At 42.0% G+C, this 20,306-nt stretch overlaps 1 protein-coding gene across 8 annotated transcripts in view; it reads left to right on the forward strand.

The window, feature by feature from the left end:
- Positions 1 to 10,187, forward strand: part of syk (spleen tyrosine kinase) — a 44,086-nt gene extending 33,899 nt beyond the window's left edge. For 7 of the 8 annotated variants that reach the window (XM_028463703.1, XM_028463705.1, XM_028463704.1 and 4 more), the window contains 8 exons: positions 141 to 203; positions 1,703 to 1,778; positions 2,522 to 2,681; positions 4,741 to 4,950; positions 7,662 to 7,851; positions 8,005 to 8,145; positions 9,157 to 9,269; positions 9,349 to 10,187. In XM_028463703.1, coding sequence (XP_028319504.1) covers positions 141 to 203; positions 1,703 to 1,778; positions 2,522 to 2,681; positions 4,741 to 4,950; positions 7,662 to 7,851; positions 8,005 to 8,145; positions 9,157 to 9,269; positions 9,349 to 9,421 — 1,026 coding nt within the window. In that variant the 3' untranslated portion in view covers positions 9,422 to 10,187. The remainder of the gene's footprint in view (positions 1 to 140; positions 204 to 1,702; positions 1,779 to 2,521; positions 2,682 to 4,740; positions 4,951 to 7,661; positions 7,852 to 8,004; positions 8,146 to 9,156; positions 9,270 to 9,348) is intronic. The other variant, XM_028463707.1, reaches the window with a different exon arrangement.
- The last annotated feature ends 10,119 nt before the right edge of the window (positions 10,188 to 20,306 follow it).

The raw sequence follows: 20,306 nt of genomic DNA on the forward strand, positions 1-20,306 counted from the left end.
ATAAAAAGTGTACTATGAACATGAATATGTTACATATGACATGTACTTCTGTTTACAATTCAACATGTTCATGTTTAAGGGTAAACTACATCCGCTTACACTGTAATTCACATTAACCACTTGAATGTTTTGGTTTTCAGCAAAATGCTGCCAATGGGGTCTTCCACCTGCTCAAAAAGATTCCCACACTGGACCGACACAAGGTGTAGTTACACATCTGCTACCATCTTATGCATTGGAAACAGCCGCTCATTGTAGTGTGCACCCCACTGCCTCCTATGCGTGTGTAGAGAATTAATACAAGGAGCCTAAGACAAGTTGTCAGGAAGGATTCCATCTCACATTTCATATCCTAAATATTCAAGCATTTCACATCCTCAAAAAGGTCCGTATCAAAAGCAGCAGTGTCGCCCCAAACCCCACTCCCCACAAAAGAAAAAAAAGAACTCGGTTAAAAAAAGGCCATTTTGCTGAATGAGGGTTGTACTGTAGATTGTATTCAATCTCAATTAGATTCTGCATCTGAGCCCAGAGTGTCTGGAACTTCCACTGCTCTTCGGGAATCTGGCCTTAAGGCAGTGATTCCCAAACTGGGGGGCATAAGGTCATTGGGCTTGAAAAATAAAAAGAATAGAAATTTTCCTTTGCACCTAAAGAACTACATTATTACTGTTGGAAAACATACGATTGTACAATTTATGTTATTTCTATAGGTTTTCAAGAAGTATAGTCAATTTTTTTGTAACTATTCTTGTCACAAACAGAGTGTGGAAACCACTGCCTTAAGGACACAAACTATCAACATCATTCAAGCATTTATAATTCCTGCTGACTCTCTAATGCTAAGTCTCAGTGACTGACGATAGATGGAAATAAATATGAGGATTAGTTATAATCAGAACGTTATTCAAAACCCGAGCTTGTGTGTAGTTTGACACACCTTTTCCTGTCCCAAATGTTGTTGGTGAAGAATTGAGTGAAACTGTGCACATGTCCTGAAACATCCTCAAAATACATAGAATAATGTTCCAAAAAAAAAAGTTTTTTGCAATAAACTGGGTATCGGTTTATGCTCTCAGGATGTGCATTGTACTTGCCAGACTTTGAGGGGCTCAAAGGCCATTTTTTCCAATTGATACGGATGTGTATGAGAAGACACGTGCTCTAGAGTGAATGTTTGGTTTTGTTCAGGGCCCAAACTGGCAACACTGTTGTGACACAGATCTAACAAAATGACAAATCTTGTGATGTTCATCTTTAATTCGTAACCTAACAAACACAATCATCACAGTCTCACTTTTCATGTATTTTTTGTGACAATGTTAAGAAGAAAATGCATTCATCACTGTAATACACAGTAAACTGTATATGGCTTTAGCTCGTTTGTTTTTGTAATATTTCATGGCGACAGGAAACTTTTCAAAATGACTAAGAATCTAAAGGTTGAGATGTCTACATCTAAAAAACGTATTAGAATAAAGCAGTGAACAACATTTGAATTTTTGAAGTGTGCCAAAAACTGATTTGCTGTAAAGCAAAAGCAAACTATTAGTTTTACCCCTTAGACAGAGATTCAGAAGTGGTTGATTATTCTTTAAAGGAGATGTCTTGAGCACACTCATCAGTAGTTGAATGCATCTGTTGGTGCAAATGAACTTCAAACAGCTGTTTCATTAGTTAATCTTTTCTCTTTCTGATTCAGGGATCTCGATATGGCAGTGCTGATCGAGTCAATACATATGAAAGCAGGGAAGCTACAAATCGAGCATCAAGCAATGGTAAGACATTTTGAAACTCAAAGGAAGGAAATGAAGAAGAAAAGAAATGGTCTGTTGTTAGCTGTTACTACACGTTCTGTGGTTCTGAGCATTTCTGTTTGTGAAGGCTGTTTACAAGCAACTGGCCCCACAGTCACTTTATTATGTGCTAAAAGACTTTACAATGGTAAATAAAATAACTTGCTTAAAGAGCAAGCTAAGCTTCTACAAAGTTACTGAGTAAGAGAAAGACCAGTATTGTTAAAATGGTACTGCACTCTTAAATGTCTCAAAAATGTTTCTATAATATGAAATTATTGTTAGGATTCATATCTTTACATTTTAGCATTAAGGTTTAAAAATACATTGTTTTAAGTTCTTGTGTTGTGAACATTTGATCCTTTTTTTTAACAGTTGTATTTTTTCTTCTCATAACAGAACAAGTTAAGTTGTTGTAGGAGTGGAATTTTGCCCAAATCCTCAATTTATTTCATAAAAAGTCTGATGTGTATTGTTTTTAAAATAGCTTAGAGGAAAAACACTCATTTAAAAAGTTCTCTCAAAATTGGGCTTGGCATTTAATTATTCAAATAAATGCATCAGTGTGACAGTATGAGAGAGATATGGAGCTAATGTAGCTTTACCAAATGCTTTTGTAGCAACCATAATGGGTCAGATTAGTGACATTTTTGCTCTAAATAGCCTGTTTCCTAGTTTTTATATTGGTAAAAGCTGTTATGTGATACCCTCATTGCTTTGTTTAGAAGCTATGCCTATGGAGACGGAGGTGTATGAGAGTCCGTATGCAGATCCTGATGAGCTGAAGAGTTCCACAGTATTACGAGAACAGTTGGTCCTTGAAGATGGCGAACTGGGCTCTGGAAACTTTGGCACTGTCATGAGGGGCATTTACAAGATGAGGAAGTATGCCTCACCACATTGCACTGACAAAAACAGTAACACTGTATACTAACAAAGACCATTGTTTCAACTGATCTCAGACTTTCTCTTTTGGCTTCATCGCCTTCATGCTTTCTGCTCCCTGCGCTATTGCACGCGTGTCCCTAAAAGTTAGACATTACAGCGCAGTCCAGTTGAAATATGCATGATGCACGCTACCATCTTTAAGATTATTCCAAAAGTTAGACTTTGCGGATCCAGGGTCCGGCACTGACTACAGACAGTTTTCACCTGCACAAATAGGTTTTTAAAACAAATGTAAACCAAACAAAGGGCTGGTGACAGTGCGCAGTAATATCACCCAGTGTGAAGCAATAGGTGTCGGCCTGCCATTTTAAAGCAAAGAGGCATTCCTAGCCCTCAACCCTTAGCAAGTTTTCATAGCTTAAAAATACACACACACACACACACACACACACACACACACACACACACACACACACACACACACACACACACACACACACGCACACACACATTGTCGTAATCAAGCACATGCAATGTGATCCAAAATTAGACGTTAGAATGTTTTTCAGCTTGTCTGTAATGAGAGAGAAGCTGTTTGTAAAGAATATAATTTAAGATGGCATTTCCAGACTTTTCAAGGCTTTGACTATTTGGGATAAAAGAATCAGCCTAACAGTATAACAACTTTGCTGAATAAATAAGGATAAAAAACCTTCTCGTGAATAATGAAGTATTTTTCAGTACCATTTCATTTGTAGATAAATAAAAGTTTGCAGTATTTGTGCCAAAACTGGATAAATCAGACTAATGACAGACCTCTCTGTACCATAAATTATTTTTATTATAATTCTCATTATTCATTGGATTAGCCGATTACAACAGATGGGTCTGTTTTGTTTAGTTCTATAGGGCACTGCCTTCCCCCCATTTATTCAAACAGCCGTAAAATGCTAGTTTCCCCACATACAAATATGTTCTGTCACAGCAGTGAAAGTTTGGGTGGAGTGCAAAGATAACCACAATCAGGTGGATTAAAATTAATGTAAATTGTGAAGCTAGCAAATGGTAGATGAACTGGTACCAGATCATGGTGGTTGTCCTTGCAGGATGGCTGAATGAGCACTTACTGATAACTACTACCGGTAAGTACCAAATGTGTCCGGGTTGCCAGATTAGTTCGGCGTTCGGTGACTGCTGATGACATCACAAGAGTGGGTGAACGGCATTGGCTGCATTGTACTCACACCGGATCCTTTCAGATCCTTTCAACGCATGCGCGTAGACTACGTCACTTCCTTCACTCACAATCTTTACGACAGAGCTGCTAGGACGTGATATTTGAATGTAAACCAACCATATGACGTTTGTTAAATATTGTAATAGTACACATTTAAATATCTGACTGTTTTGTGATGTTTTTAATTGTTCATTTAAAAAAGCAGATAAAAACACAATACACAACATTGACAATCAAAAACCAAAAATAAAATAAAATTAAAAAAAACAAAATATCAAAACATACATTTCTCATTCTTTTTAATTAGCAGGGTTCCAACCTTTTAAATAGTACAGGAGCTGCCGTGAAACTGGCCGAAGGGATGGAGACGTGTTTCGTGCATGCGCGGTGGACCGTGGACTAATCTAGCAGCCCAGACACATTTGGTACTTACACTGGCTCCCTTTCCACCTCTTCCTACAGGCAGTTTTATCTTACTGAACCACACCCATGAATAACTAGGTTATTTTATCAACTGAATGAATTAAGTGTATACCTGAGCAAAAAAGTGTCCTGCCATTCCTTTAAATAAAACATTTCTTTTGACCACACCTTTGGTAACTAAAAAAATCAGCCTTTGAATGCGCTAAATATTACCCTATGTCTATATTGTGGTGATGGAATCTGATATTACAGCAGCTACTGGCTTTAGATTGAGTTAGTTTTCTTTTCCATTACCCATTCGTGAACAGTATCCACATCATGTGTCTAATGCATGTATGTTTAAACATCTGTTACATAACATTGAAGTCTCACTAACTGAAACTCTCTATGTGTAAGGTCCAAGAAGCCAGTTGCTGTCAAAATCCTAAAGAACAGTGACAACGATCCATCAATGCGTGAGGAAATGCTGCGAGAAGCCAATGTAATGCAGCAGCTGGACAATCCCTACATTGTTCGGATGATTGGCATCTGTGAGGCTGAGAATCTAATGCTGGTCATGGAGCTGGCTGAGCTTGGACCGCTAAATAAGTTTCTTCAGAAAAACAAGTATGTACTCCTGCTACAGTCCAGCTTTAAGTAAGCCAATCAAAACCGCCCATTCTTTAGTTGACCGCTAAACAAGTTCCTACAGAAAAGATGTCAACCTATTAAAAGTACACCAGTTTTCTAATTTAAAGCCAAAAGCCATAGCTTATCAGTTTTTCTTGATTCTTGTGGCCAATTTTCTTTCAGATATATTTTGTAGGGTATTTATTAAAATGTAAAAAGGGTTGGAATTTAAAATTATGTATTGATCAGCAAAGATGTAGCTTCACTTTCCTTTACAAGCACGTATCCACTTTACACTCTTTTAAAGGTTCAACACATTTCCAGCGAATACAAATGGTTGAGGAATGTTTCAGTATTCTTCTGCTAAACCTTACAAAGCAGACATGTTCAACTGTGAGTCACAGGAAGCCTTCAGTCTGATTTTGTGCGGTCCTCAAAACACATACACAAAAGGACTCAAGACACACACATCCAGAAAACAAAACTACACAACCTGATTCCCAAAACACAACACAACAACATAGAGACACCAATGGATGCCAAACACACAAAAAACGGTAAAAACATTTAGTCTTAATGGTCAAAGTGGTATGTATTCACATTAATTCTGATAATATGGCCCTCAGATCACATTACATAATACCATTTTTGTGGCCCTCACTGTGTTCAAATTTGACCATGTACAGTATGTTATGAAGAAACTTTTGTATTAAAATCTATACTGCATTCTTGTTTTGTCTGTGGGCCAAAGCCAGTTGATGCATGGCTTTGTACTGGTACCACAGCTGGAGCAGATCTGTCCATTTATGTTGTCCATACAACGGTTCAGCCAAGAACAAACGTACCCTCAATATGATTTGAAAGAAGGTTCAACTACCTTGTTATAACATTGTGCGGAAGGGCAGGCCTGCTCTTAAGTTTTTAGTATGAAGAAGTGATTATCAAGGCATCATATTGTTAAGGCTCAAACATACTCGAGTAGACATTCGCAAAGTGAAATCCGCCAAGCCAAATAACTGCAAAGCTCAGATTTTACTATCGCGCCGAGTTGTCTGCGTACTTTGTGTCACACTCGGCATTATATCGACTCGCATTAAATGAAATGCTGACCTGCATTTCACCCACCTGGTGAAATAGAGCAGGAGAGATGAACACAAGCTCAGAGGGGAGACTGGCAGTCGAACTAGGAAAGTACCAACACCATTAAAACACGTCACGGGAGTACAAAGACTACAGAAAAGCGCTAAGAATTATGGGAAATGTAGGATCTTAATGGAGACTACTATATGGCGGTGCACCCGAGTATGTAAGCTCTTAGGTTAACGGCCATATCTGAAAAGAGCCTTATTTGGGGAGATACCCCTCCCCACGATAGAACAAAACACAACTGCATTTTTTTCAAAGTATGATACATAAGAAGTAAGAAAATAATTCTTGTTGTCCCTGGAATTGGTGGCAGGAATGTTTTTGTGTGCATTTTATTTATATACGCAGAAGAAGATTTCCGGATTTATCAAAACACATAATTGTCAAATAAATTTACTTCAAAACATTTGTTTGTCATATTTGGTACTAAAATATTGACAACGATGAGACACGCTTATAAATCTGTTTTGGCCATCAGATGTCAAAAAGTGACAAATTAACAGTCAAAAATGTTTTGACTTTGGGAATAATTGTGCACAAGATTGGCAATAACATTGTCAATATACACGGCAGAGTATTGTTTATGGTCTTAAAATCCTTCCAGTCCATTCCCCAAGCTCATAAAATAACACTTTTGGCTAGAAGAAACAATTATCCATTACCCCCTTATTTTTCAACAAAATCAAAAAACTAAAATTAACCGAAATTTGGTCAATATACTTGTCAACGTATTTCATGCAGTCCTGTGGTATGAAACACATGAAAATCACAAGCCCCTACACTATTTAAATACATTTTCTGATGATAATGCTTTGAGCTAGGAAAAGCAGTGGAGAATAAACCAAATATTATGGTCTCCCCTGTTCATGCTCTTACAAATTAATAGATAATGACAATGGCTCAAACAGTTCACTGCACATCACAGTTGTAAATTTGAACTTAAAAAGACATTGTCCTTACATACTGGGCCTTGAATAACAGTTGTTTTGTTTCAGTAGATTTAACTGCGTGTCTTCGGCGTTGCTGTCGTTGTTGGACAGTTCGCACTGCGTCACGGTGTTTGGGCAATCAACACACGAGCAAATGTCACTGTTAGGTTTCTTAAATGTGAATTACTTTTATCCTAAAATTCTAAGAAAAATCTTAAAATTTGAGGAATTCTAGAATTTTTCTAAGAGTGTCGTCACTACTTTTATTCTTAGGATGCTTTGTGAATACTGGCACTGGTGCTTAGTTGAATCAATGTTTCTAGGTACTGATAAGTATTTCAGCAGAGAGATTGTTTCTGACCACATACACAGCTTTAAGCTGAACAAACTCATGTAAGATTATCCGCTGTGACTAAATTCATCTTTACCTATATTTCTCAATGAGTTGGCTTCTTAAAGGATGTTGGCAGTGTGAGTGTTAAATGGTGATTGTGTGCTGAAAATAGGGTTCAAAGAAAGCACTGTATCTTCTTCAGAGAGAAAATGTAAACAGATTTTAAAAGCAAATGAATTGACCTCATGTCAGGTTTAATTCTAGACAACTCGGGTTTCCTAAAATGTTCTCATCACCAGGCAAACATCTATGAAGAACGTTACAGAGCTGGTCCATCAGGTCTCAATGGGGATGAAGTATTTGGAGGAGCATAACTTTGTCCACAGGGACCTGGCTGCCAGGAACGTACTGCTGGTCACGCAGCACTACGCCAAGATCAGTGACTTTGGGCTCTCCAAAGCTGTGGCTGAGGATCAGACCTACTACAGGGTAAGATTTTACTTTTCTCTACCTGTGTGGCACATCGCACACCTCTACTCTGGCACAGTTGAGTCCCAGGTACATGGACCTCTGATTCTTGCATTGAATTGTTACTATTTTTAATTCTTATTTTTAGTTTTTGATTTGTGTTTTTCTCCTCAGGCTGAAGCTCATGGGAAGTGGCCAGTGAAATGGTATGCTCCAGAATGTATGAACTACTTTAAATTCTCATCTAAAAGTGACGTGTGGAGCTTTGGGGTGCTGATGTGGGAGGCTTTCTCCTTTGGTCAAAAGCCTTACAAGGTAAGAGAGGAAAGCCTTCTAACAACAGATGTGTGTGTGCAGTTTCTTAGAAAATGTTGTAAGCATGTTTAAGTCACCACCAGTTAAAGCTGCAATATATAATTTTTTGGCATCATTTGGTTAAAATTCCATAATCATCTTTGAGCACATTGTTATCCAAAGTGTTCTGAGTGGACAGTGAATCTCTGCTCCTTCTCCCGGCTCTGTAAATGAAGTTTGTAAATCCAGGAGCGTGACGCTGGATGTCAGCCAATTAGAGATCTTCCTACAAACACGTGTTCTCCATGAGCTGTTTTGAGCATTACTAATTGATGCTCATCTGAAGTCAGGCGCGTTCAGGGACCATCGGTAGTAAAAGTGAAATGACGGACGTCCAAGCATAAGTCTCCATAACAACGTTAGACACAACAGTTACACAGCAAATCAAGCTGAAGAAGGTAGACTGAGGTGGAGAAGCAACAGTCACAAACACTGAGGAGGAACGGATCGCTTTGTTTTCCTGACTGTGCACGGTCCGCCCCATACACACACTGGAGAGAGCGTGAGAACAGACCGGATAAATCGCATGTGAGAAGCTTATTCAAGGTTAATTATTTTTGCATTCCGGAATGGGAGTGGTGGTTGTCAGTCCGCTCAGAACGGCAGGCAGCCTAGATCACAGCCGACTGTGTGTGCTCTCTGGAGGGGACGAGCCGACGGCAGCAGCCGCTGCTCAGGATAGTAACTCCAGAGTGATATGTACATTCATGTCAGAGTCTCTAAAACACCAGAAAAATCTCCACTAACACAAGGTAAAGTCCATACATTTGTCACTAGTCTCTAAGGAGAAAAAAGTCACTAAGAGCGATCAGAAAAGATACCAATAAGGGAGGTGAAGTTTCGGTTTCAATTTCAAAATGGAGCGGAGAGAGGATTCAACATACCACAATTTTAAAGCAGTACATGGTGTTTGTCTGATTAAAAGTAAATAGCCAAGTTTTTTTGTTAATAAGGTTTTGTGGTTGTTCTCAGGGAATGAAGGGAAATGAAGTACTTCTGATGATTGAGAGTGGCCAGCGAATGGAGTCTCCTGTGAACTGTCCACCAGAGATATATGAGCTGATGAAGACCTGCTGGATATACCGGTTGTTAAATTTGTATAATCTTGAGAGAGTAAGAAATTCTGTTTAAAGAACTCATTTTAATGATCCTTTCATTTTCCAGGGTTGAGGAGCGGCCTGCATTCACTGTGATAGAGCCAAGACTACGAGAGTATTACTATGACATTGCACAGTGATTCTTGACCTGTTTTTTCTTCAAACCTATGCAAAATTTTAGCTGGTAAATGCAAATATTCATACATAAACAGCCTGAAATAGGTATTGATTGGGATGAATCCCTTAAATAAATTGTGATTATGAAGTTGACATCTTCATAATTACATTCATCAATACTTTCTATTTTCCTCAAAATGTCCTAATTTTGTGTCTTTATTACGATATATGCAAATATATACACCGAACATCAGTTCAGTTTTTGTTTTTATATAAGATATAAACTAAAGCCGAACTACCACAAAACTTGTTCTGCTAGAATTCTGTGCCAAAAAAAAAATCTTTTTTTTTTTTAATCTATTGGGATTTTATTAGAATTGAGTAAGTTGTATTGATTTTACCACAATTTTGTCTATTATTTAAAGCAAAAAAGTAAAAAAGATCAACTCTTTCTAGGCAAAGCTCTTGTAAAGTAAATGTATGTACATTTAAATCAAAACATTTATGAAACTGCAATAATGCATTGATAACAGCTATTTCCATTAAAGCATGCTTTGTGTTGCGATCTGTCATTGTCATTCTTCTTTATAATGCATAAATAACAGCTATTTAAATGAAAGTATGCATTGTGTTGGGATGTGATATGTTTAGTAAGTCCCTTAACCCTCACTGCTCCCCTGACACTACACCGTGGCAGCCCACTGCTCCTCGGGGATGGGTAAAATCAGTGGTTCCCAACCCTTTTAGGATCGTGACCCCATTTCGATATCACAAATTTCTGGTGACCCCAAAGACATTTTTTTCTAGATTTATTTTTCATGAGTAGCTAAGATATTTGTATTCTATATTTTATTTGAACTAGATTTATATTTGAGAAAATGAAAGTATAGAATACAGTTGTTTAAGATTGTATGTTGTTTTAATTTGAAAAATAAATTCATGCTAAGAATTTGATAATTGAAAAAAAAAAAAAAAAAAAAAATATATATATATATATTTCATCCAGTATGTCTGTTTCTTTCAGGTATTTTTTTATGTAAATTCATATATTTCTCTGTTATCTTTGCGTATTCTAGTCGTCTTGTGCAGTTTTTGGTTAATTTCATGTAATTCTGTTCACATTTTTGTGTATTTGTGTTGTCAGTTCATACATCATTGTTCTTTTTGTGTACTTTCAGTCATCTTGTGCAACTTTTGGGTAGTTTTGTTTTTCTGTTCACATTTTACATTTATTTTGTGTTATTTGAGTCATTTAGTGTGTTTTTGTTATCATTCTGTAAATTTCGCTGTTATTTTCGTGTGTGTTGCTTTTAATCGTTTTGTGCATTTACTTTGGAGGCCACACAAAATTAGGCGGTGGGCCGGATATGGCCCCCTAGCCTTCTGTTGCCCATGTCTGAGCTAGAGGTGATAAAATGAGCATATATACAGTTTATATATATATACAGTCAAGCCCGAAATTGTTCATACCCCTGGCATATTTTGACTTAAAATTACTTTTATTCAACCAGCAAGATTTTTGTCCGCTAACCATTTCTTCACTTTTGCTGTATGTTTTGGGTCATTGTCATGCTGAAATGTCCACTGGTGCCCAAGGCCCAAGTTTCTCTGCAGACCGCCTAATGTTGTTGTTGAGAATCTTGATGTATTGCTCTTTTTTCATGATGCCGTTTACTGTGATTAGGTTCCCTGGTCCATTGGCTGAAAAACACCCCCAAAGCATTAGGTTTCCACCACCATATTTGACAGTGGGGACAGTGTTCCTTTGTCTTCTTGGCCATGACTGTCCATAAACCAACAGCAGAGAGCTGCTGTTTTTCACCTGTTGAGTTGATTAAACAGTTGTTTTCAATGAATCAGGGTCATTAGGATACTTTAGAACAGCTTGGACTGTTTGTAATGGTGTAGAATTTTGGATTGTCCCATACACTGACAATTTGCAAAGGGTATGAATAATTTTGGACATGTCACTTTTTGTTCAAATGTGAATAAAAGCTCAGAATTTTTTTTCCCACAATGATGTCTCTTGTATATTATCTTATTATCTTCTGGGAGACACCTGTGTCATTTCCAATCAAGAAAAAACTTGCTGGTTGACTAAAAGTAACTATATATATATAATATACCAGGGGTATGAATAATTTCTGGCTTGCCTGTATATATATATATATATATCAGTAACCCACATGGGGTCACGACCCCAAGATTGAAAAATACAGGGTTAAATGCAGAAAACAAATTTCTTGTATGTGGCTTGATGCCTGGGTGTATAGCCAGGGTGTGGATTTAGATTTTTCCTACATCTGCAGGATTGTTTTAGCATCCCCACACTATCAGAAAGGGTGGATACTCTGATTTCCAAAACCATCACGGTGAGCTTGCGCTTACCTGATAGTTTATATGTTTTATTATGAGCTTTCTATAATATCCATATCAATACTAATACATATCATACCATCTTATTATCTACACAGGCTTTTCCAGGATGGTAGTATACAACAATGTTGCATTCAGTCTGCTCTCCCACACATCGCTGAATTTTCATTAATTTGCAGTCTGAATGCGGAGTAGTGTGGCTATGCTCCAACTTGCAGGTGGGTGCTGTGTGGTAGGGGATGAGCTTATGGCGGCACCCGCTGCTCAGGACAGTAACAACAGTGTTACGTGCATTTATGTCAGAGTCTCTAAAACATCAGAAAACTCTCCAGTAACACAAGATAAAGTCCCGACATTTGGCACTCAACTGGCACTCTAAAAAAGTCGCTAAGAGCATTCTTGTGAACATGCACAATTCACAAAGATGCCGGTCAATAGACGGTTGATGATGTCAGGGTCAGGGGGTCATTTGAGCCAAACAAGAGCTCTGTGAGTTCTTTGGTAGGCTTGTTCTTAGAGCGCGGCTGTACGTAGGTTAATAAGTTACAGCTATTTAATCCTTTTTACTCTGTTTGCTGCTGTTCTCTGATAGCTGAGAACCACCCTGAGTTGCCGACATTAGACGGTGGACAAGTGCATTAAACTGCATTGAAGCATGTTCTTTAAAAATGAAACCTAGTGGTAATATAACACAAATGAAAGACAAACATGCAGCTACCCTGTTTGCTGCACCGCAGCAGCCTGAACTTGTTGCTAAGCCGAGCTTGCAAGAGAAGCAAAGCTACAAAGACCTGAAAACCCCAGTCGCTGATCTTTGTCTACTCATGACATGGCATGTTACTGTACCGGTGCAGTTTAATGGTGACAGATCAAAGTTTGTGTTAAAAACGTGATCATATCACCCGGTCACACATAATTCAGTTGTAGTCTTAAGGCCAGAGGGACAAAATACTTCCCGAGTGTTTGTGCTCAGAGAATGAACATGCTGTGATCATGGTCCAGGGCATTTTCTATCCAGACCAGTCCACTACATTATCAGAGACACCATGGAGAAGCTGTTATTAAATCAGTGATGCTCAACATGTGGCTCTTTATGTCTTAAATTTATATTCCTCCAGAAAACCTTAAAAGGGGGACACTTTTTAACCCCTTATTACCCTTTTATATTTAACAATCTCTTTTGTCCCATTGTGGCTCCTTTTCAAAAAGTTATGACACCATTTTTTAGACTTTAGTTACCTTTTGCCAATAAATATGTTTTTTTATATTCACTAATAGGTTTATTCTCCTTTATGGACTCAAGCACTTTTTTGCACGCCTGCAGTTACGCGCTTCTCTCCTACTCGTATACATGCCCACCGAGCATAAGGAGCCAAAAAGCATCTGTGAATGAAGACGAGCTGAAGGAAGGAGGCGGTGATGTAATTTTTTTGGGCTGTCTAGAAATCACGGAACATGGAGTTTTCCCAACGCTTGTAAATCTCATTGAAATCCATTCACTTTTAATTTGTTGATAAACAATGTAACAGGTTGATTTGATCAGATCATTGATCAGATGCATCCACATCTAGTTCTTTGGTCCTTTTGGAGCTGATTGCCAGCACACCCAGATGGCTGGTTCGGGCATCTCCACTTCTATTCCTGAGGTAGGTTTTTAAATGCCATAAGCAGGAAAAACTCCTCTCACATGCAGCTGATGTGACGGGCAGTAATAGCACCAGCACATCATGGGTGGTGCTGACAATGTCTCCACTTTTTTTCTCACCTCTCAATAAGTCTTTTTACCTGGTGAAGTTCAGCTCCATGGTTTTTCTCCAATACTCAATAGTGTTTAGCCATGGACAAAAGTGTGGGGCCGAAAAGGAGTCAGCGGTGGAGTATTCAGCACAGAACTCCAATCTTTATTTGCCATTTCACCTCTCCAACACACAGAAGAGAACAGCATGTGCAACACACAAAATACTTCCCCCTGGAAACACCCTTCACAACACAATAAGTTCCCCCGCCACTCCCCATTTACTGAGTGAATTATGAACGTGAAAAACACTCCACATGAGACCCCCCAGAATTCACCCATACACAAAGTCACTGTGTTGAGGAGGCACAACGAGCCGGCCCCGACAACTCTACGTACCGAGGGAAGGGGGGTGTGACGACGCCGAGTCCAACTCAGCAGCCACAGAGATGCGGGGGGGTGCATTAGGGAACACCGTAGGGCAATCAGACAAACTAGTCACCGCGGGAGGGCTGCGCCAAACTCCAGCGGGAGACTTAAGTCCAGGTGAGCAGGCTAAACGCAATCCACCGAAACACGAGCCGGGCTGCCACCTAAGTCCACCACCAAATGTTTAACCCTGTGATCCAGGACCTGGAAGGGGCCGTCGTAAGGGGGCTGAAGGGGAGCACGATGCGCGTCATGTCGAATGAATACGGACTCACCGAACGCAGCTCCACCAGGACCCTAGACACAGGCATGCAGTGCTGAGTAGTAGGCACTGAGGCAAAAGTCTTAGCGATACCGTGTAGGGCGCCACGTTGAACCAACGCCGACCAGGGAGAGGTAGTGCAAGGCAAGAAATACCCCGGGACCCACAGCAGCTGCCCGTACACTAACTCGGCAGACGAGGACTGGAGGTCTTATTTATGCATGGTTCTGAGGCCCAGCATGACCCACAGAATCCTATCGACCCACCCACAGTTCGTGAGGGAGACCTGGAGGGTAGCTTTCACGGAGCGATGGAACCTCTCGCAGAGGCCGTTGGCCTGGGGATGATACGCGGTGGTACGATGGAGCTTGACCCCCAAACTCTCCGCCACAGCATTCCAGAGCTCGGAAGTGAACTGCGGACTACAGGTAAGGTTGGCTGGGATGCCAAACCGGGCTACCCACGTCCCGATAAACGCACGGGCTACATCAGCTGCCGAATGACAGCCTCAGGCCAGAGGGTGGTCCTGTCCACCATAGTGAGCAGGTAGGTGAAACCATGCAGCGGGGGCAGGGGACCCATCAAGTCTATGTTAACATGATCAAACCGCCTCTCCGGGAGCGGGAAATGCTCCAAAGGAGCCTTCGTGTGTAGGTGTATTTTAGCCCGCTGGCAAGCTATGCACGTGTCCGACCAGGACCTCATGTCCTTTTTATGACCCTGCCAAGTAAACTTTGCAACCACCAAACGCACAGACTTTCTACCCGGATGCGAGAGGTTGTGGACCACCTCGAACACCGAACCCCGCCAATCAATGGGAACAACTGGCCGCAGCCGGCCGGTGGACGTGTCACACAGGAGCACCGCACCCACGTCGCCGAAGGGTACTTCCTCCAGATGTAGCCCGGTGCCTGAGTCTTTAAGGGCCAACACACTGGGGTCAGAGGTCTGGTCCTTCGCCATGCGGATGAAATAAAGCCCCAACTGAACTGTCCCGACCAAGACCCTGGAGAGGCAGTCGGCGACCACGTTCAACTTGCTGGCAACGTGACGGACGTCAGTGGTAAATCCTGAGATGTACGCTAGCTGCCGCTGCTGGCGCGCGGACCACGGCTCTGCCACCTTGGACATAGCGAACGTTAGGGGTTTGTGATCCACAAACGCTGTAAACTCCCGACCCTCAAGCAAAAAATAGAAGCGCTGCAACGCGAGCCAAAGCACGAGGAGCTCCCTGTCAAACGCGCTGTACTTACGTTCCCTGGGAGTCAGTTGCCTGCTAAAGAAGGAAAGCGGTTGCCAGGCGCCCTCCACCCACTGCTTGTGAATGGCGCCGACAGCGTAGTCCGATGCGTCCATAGTGATGGCAATGGTGGCCGACGGGGACGGGTGAGCCAACAGCATCTCCTGTGCTAGCGCCGTCTTGACGCCTCGGAAAGCTAGATCCTTCTCCTCAGTCCAGTCGATTGCCTGACTAGGGGATTTACCCTTAAGAGCCTCATACAACGGTCGCATTATGTGGGAATGGTAAAAATGGTAAATGGACTTGATTTATATAGCGCTTTATCACCACACTGAAGCAGTCTCAAAGCGCTTTACATATCAGCTCATTCACCCAATCACTCTCACATTCACACACCAGTGGGACAGGACTGCCATGCAAGGCGCTAGTCGAGCAAGGGAGCAACTTAGTTCAGTGTCTTGCCCGTTCAGTGTCTTGCCCAAGGACACTTCGACACATAGTCAGGTACTGGGATCGAACCCCTAACCTCTCGATCAGAAGACGACCCACTACCACCTGAGCCACAATCGCAGGTATAAAACGGTAGTAAAAGGTCACCATACCGAGGAACTCTCTGAGCGACCGTGCAGACTGCGGGCGAAATTCTTCAGGGCCTGGAAGGTCGGGATCACCAGTGTGGAGCCGAAGAAAAGGAGTCGGAGATGGAGTATTCAGCACAGAATTCCAATCTTTATTTGCCATTTTAGGAAGGCTCTTCTTCACCACTCCAACACACAGAAGAGAACAGCATGTGCAACACGCAAAATACTTCCCCCTGGAAACACCCTTCACACAATAAGTTCCCCCGCCACTCCCCATTTACTGGGTGAATTATGAACATGAAAAACAATCACCACAAAAGGAAATTTTTGTCCATAAATGTCTTGTGTTTGGTGCTACCAGCTGCTGCTTCTATCAGAATGTGGTAGCTTTCAGAAGAAAATTGCCTGTTCAATTCACTGAGTAATCTGTCGATTACTGGGAAAAAGCAGTGCTTGCAATAGTCATCTGAAGCTTCCAGTGGCTCTTTTGATCCTGTGGCTATTCACCACAAACTCCCGCAGGTGACGGGGCTGTTTCTTTATCATCACTTGTGGGCGCTGCATGTCAATGCGAAGTGACTCACATATGTCACTGGCACAATCCCAGATTTTTGTCCATGTTTCAGCAATGCGTTTGTCATTGAGGGCATCAACAAATGCAAAGACTAGATCAATGGCAGATGCCAGCTCTAAATCTGTGACCTGTAGATGATCAGACAATGTCTTTGTGAGACTAAATATGCTCTCCAGAATATTGATGTGCAGAAAAAATTGTGCATCACAAATCAGTGATTTTGCTTCAGTAGTTGGTTGCTTACATCTGCTAAAATAGCTGGGATGGTTCTTTTTATTGTCCAGTGGCATCAAGAATAATGGCAGGCCCATTTGGTATCTGATAGTCTTTTCAGTTCTACTGTTCATTTAGTGGGCTCAAGTTCTTGCTGTTTCTCCATGAACACCTTGTGAGTCACTGCTGTGACAGTTAGCATTACCTCCGGTCTCCGAGTCAGAGTCTGTTGCTGTCGGAAATAAATCCTCTGCGGATGCAGCATCGCTGTCACATTGTGGTGTAGGTGTGGACCCAAATGCAGAGAGCGATGGAGGCAGAATGCAGGCATAGTGTTCCTGGAACCAGTCCATGTTTATTCCAAATAAAGAAACTAAAAATCCAAAAAAGACACAAGGAAGCACAGGGAAAACTGGGAGCAGGAAACAAACGCAGCAGGACACGAGGAGGGTAAATATTCGAGGGGCCAGGGATAGCCCAAACAGCAGAATCCTGAACTGATAAACCTTGTCCATGAACATGAAACGATGGAACGATCTGTGATGAGGGGCAATGGGAACAGGAAAGTAAGCATCTTTCAGATCCACCGTCTCCAACCAGTCTCCTGTTTAGACAGTCCGAAGGACATCTGCTACACGCAGCATATGGAAGAGGAGAACTTTGAGAAACCGGTTCAACCCCTTCAAGTCCAGGATTGGGCAAAATCTGCCCTCTTTTTTGGACACAAGAAAATAAGTGGAGTAAAACCCGCTGAGGCAAGTCTCCGGTTCCACTAGCTCGATGGCATCCTTCCCCAGAAGGGTGATGACCTCGTGATGTAGCACAAGGGATTTTACGGGATCTCTGACCACAGTGCGTTTGATCCCGCTGAATGTAGGGGGCCGGCGTCGGAACTGTAATGTGTAACCTCTGGATAGCGTGGACACTACCCTAGGGTCTGTGGTCTGCTCTTCCCATCAGAGGAGCTGCTCTTGGGAAAAGAGGCCGACGACCGGCCTCTGAGGTTCAGGTTCCGCCCCCCTTGCCCCTTGGGGCTCTGGGGGGGCGGCAACTTGGTGCAGAACCCCCCTACGCAATGCCGCTGGGCCAAAGGTCCGGCCCGGCACAACCGGAAAAGAACTCAATTTTCTGCGACATGGCTCGAATAGAGGGGACTGTGCCAGCCAGACCTGGTGACGAGTCAGCGTGATCGTCAACATTAGCCTACCCAGCTCCCTGGTCATAAATGCGAATGTCTGCAATGAGGCATCGCTGAGGGACTGAGCTGCAGGCTCCCCCCCGGAATCCTGCAAGGTATTCGATAAAGCCAGTACCAGGTGTGACAGAGAATTACCTAACCGTCCCATTCGGGTAGCAATGTTATAATTGCGAGTCAGAAGATTGTCAGTCAACCTGCACTGAGGCCGGGGGCAGCTTGCATCTATCAGGGCTGCAATGGCAGGCTCAACTGGAGCTAGCTGTTCCAAGCCATAGCTGCCAGCATCATGCATATATGAAGAATAATAATAATTATAATTATATTAATTATATACAAATAACAATTAAATTAATAATAGTTATATTGATAACCGCCAAACTGCAGCGGCTTCAATGAAGGAACTTCGCTCAGGCCAGCGAGCGCACCGGCCTAGAGTGATCAAACTGTGCTCCCAGTGAATCTAACTGGAGCAACACCACAAAAAGCAGCGTGCACACTGCGCGGCGATGCCACTCAAAACACCGGCCGCCGCGTAGCAGCAACGTGCCGGGAGGTCCGCTAACGATGCTAACAGAGCAGCATAGCAACACAGCAGATTAACCGTAGCCGTTTAATCACTGAAAAGAGACAGCGGCATAGCCGCGAAGCTACCGAGTCTGAACCAGCACACAATTACAAGGCGAAACACCGCCGATGACATCAAAGTGTATGGTAATCACCACCTCAGGCAGCCCCTGGTAAACTGGTCACTAAGTCCCAGCCCCACTCAAAGGGAAAACAGCAAGTCGCAGCTTCTAGCGGACGAGAACGCTCGAGGCGCCAACCTTACGGTTCCGAAGCTACAAGCGACAAGCTGTGAATAGCAACAACCGACCTGCTATCGTTATCTGCAATCGCGAGAAGATAAAAGGAACAGATCACCTGATGACACCGGTAGATATAGACTCTCCGGGTCATGCAGGGGTCACAGGTGACTTTGTTGATATAATTACTCGACCTGCGCATGTGTGAGATGGAACATCTAGTACTTTAAGCACCGCCTCTGACGGTCAGTAAGGATGAAATAGAACAAGCACACAGACTTCACTGGGGGTGGAGCCACGAGCAGGAATCCCTGGAACACAGAGACAAGAGTTACACTAGAAAACAGAATAAACAAAGACTCAGAACAAAAGGGCTAAACACAAACCAAACAGAACCTGACAATCGCCGCTGATTCCACTGACGCCGTCCCCATTAACGCCTCTTCCTCACCTTCATCCTCCCCTTCATTCTCATTCGTCACATTTGGCACCATCACTCAATCCTCTACGCTCGCGCTGGAATATGTGTGTGAATCCTCATAACGGCCATTGCCCACTCTCACTCGTTTTTTAGGGATAACAAAAGTAAATTGGTCCATGATGCTAACTCACAAGCTAGCGGCTAATAGCCTATGCCAAGCAACGTCAAAAAATCAAATCTAACAAGTCGTCTGCATGCAAACCAGCCAATCAAATCGCTTGACGCAAGAGCCGCAAAATTCAAGGTTCATCATTTAAAACTTTATAACCAATTTTATTTCTTGTCATATACAGTGTGTATATATATACAGTATATATATATATATATATATATATATATATATATATATATATATATATATATATATATATATATATATATATTAGGGCTGGGAATATTAGCGCTTTAACGATTTGCATAAATGTTTTCATATTAATGCATTAAAATTAATTGACGCATCAATGAATTTGACCTAGGCGCAGTACAATGATAAACTCCATACAGAGCAGAGGACGTAATGTGCCATAGACACCCAGTGCACTGTTTCCTCACAGAAGATGAAGACACTTCCATTTGTTGTAGCTAATGCTGCTACAGCCTGAGCTAGCATTGGAAAACTCAAAACACACATTTAACACTTTCATAATGTACCATCTACGAGCGATGCATTCAGGTTCAGTGGCGGCGGTGTCAGGCAGACAGGGCGGACTACGGCAAACAACTCTGGAGTGTCTGAATCAGACACGAAGAAAGAAGCGGAGACCATCCAAATTATGTTGAACCGCTACAAGTCAGAATCAAAACTTGAGATGGATGAATGCCCTCTGCAGTGGTGGCTGAAGAGAAAGGACTCCTACAGTAAAGTAGCACCCGTTGCTTGCAAATACCTTTCTTCTCCTGCCACCACTGTGGCATAGAGAGACTCTTCTCCCTCTCAGGACATGTGATTCAGAAAAGGAAGGCTACTCTCTCCTCTGCCAATGTAGAGAAACTGCTGTGTCTCAGCAGTTGGCTCA

The sequence above is a fragment of the Gouania willdenowi genome, chromosome 12 (genome assembly GCF_900634775.1).
Source record: "Gouania willdenowi chromosome 12, fGouWil2.1, whole genome shotgun sequence".
In the NCBI taxonomy this organism is placed as follows: Eukaryota; Metazoa; Chordata; class Actinopteri; order Blenniiformes; family Gobiesocidae; genus Gouania; species Gouania willdenowi.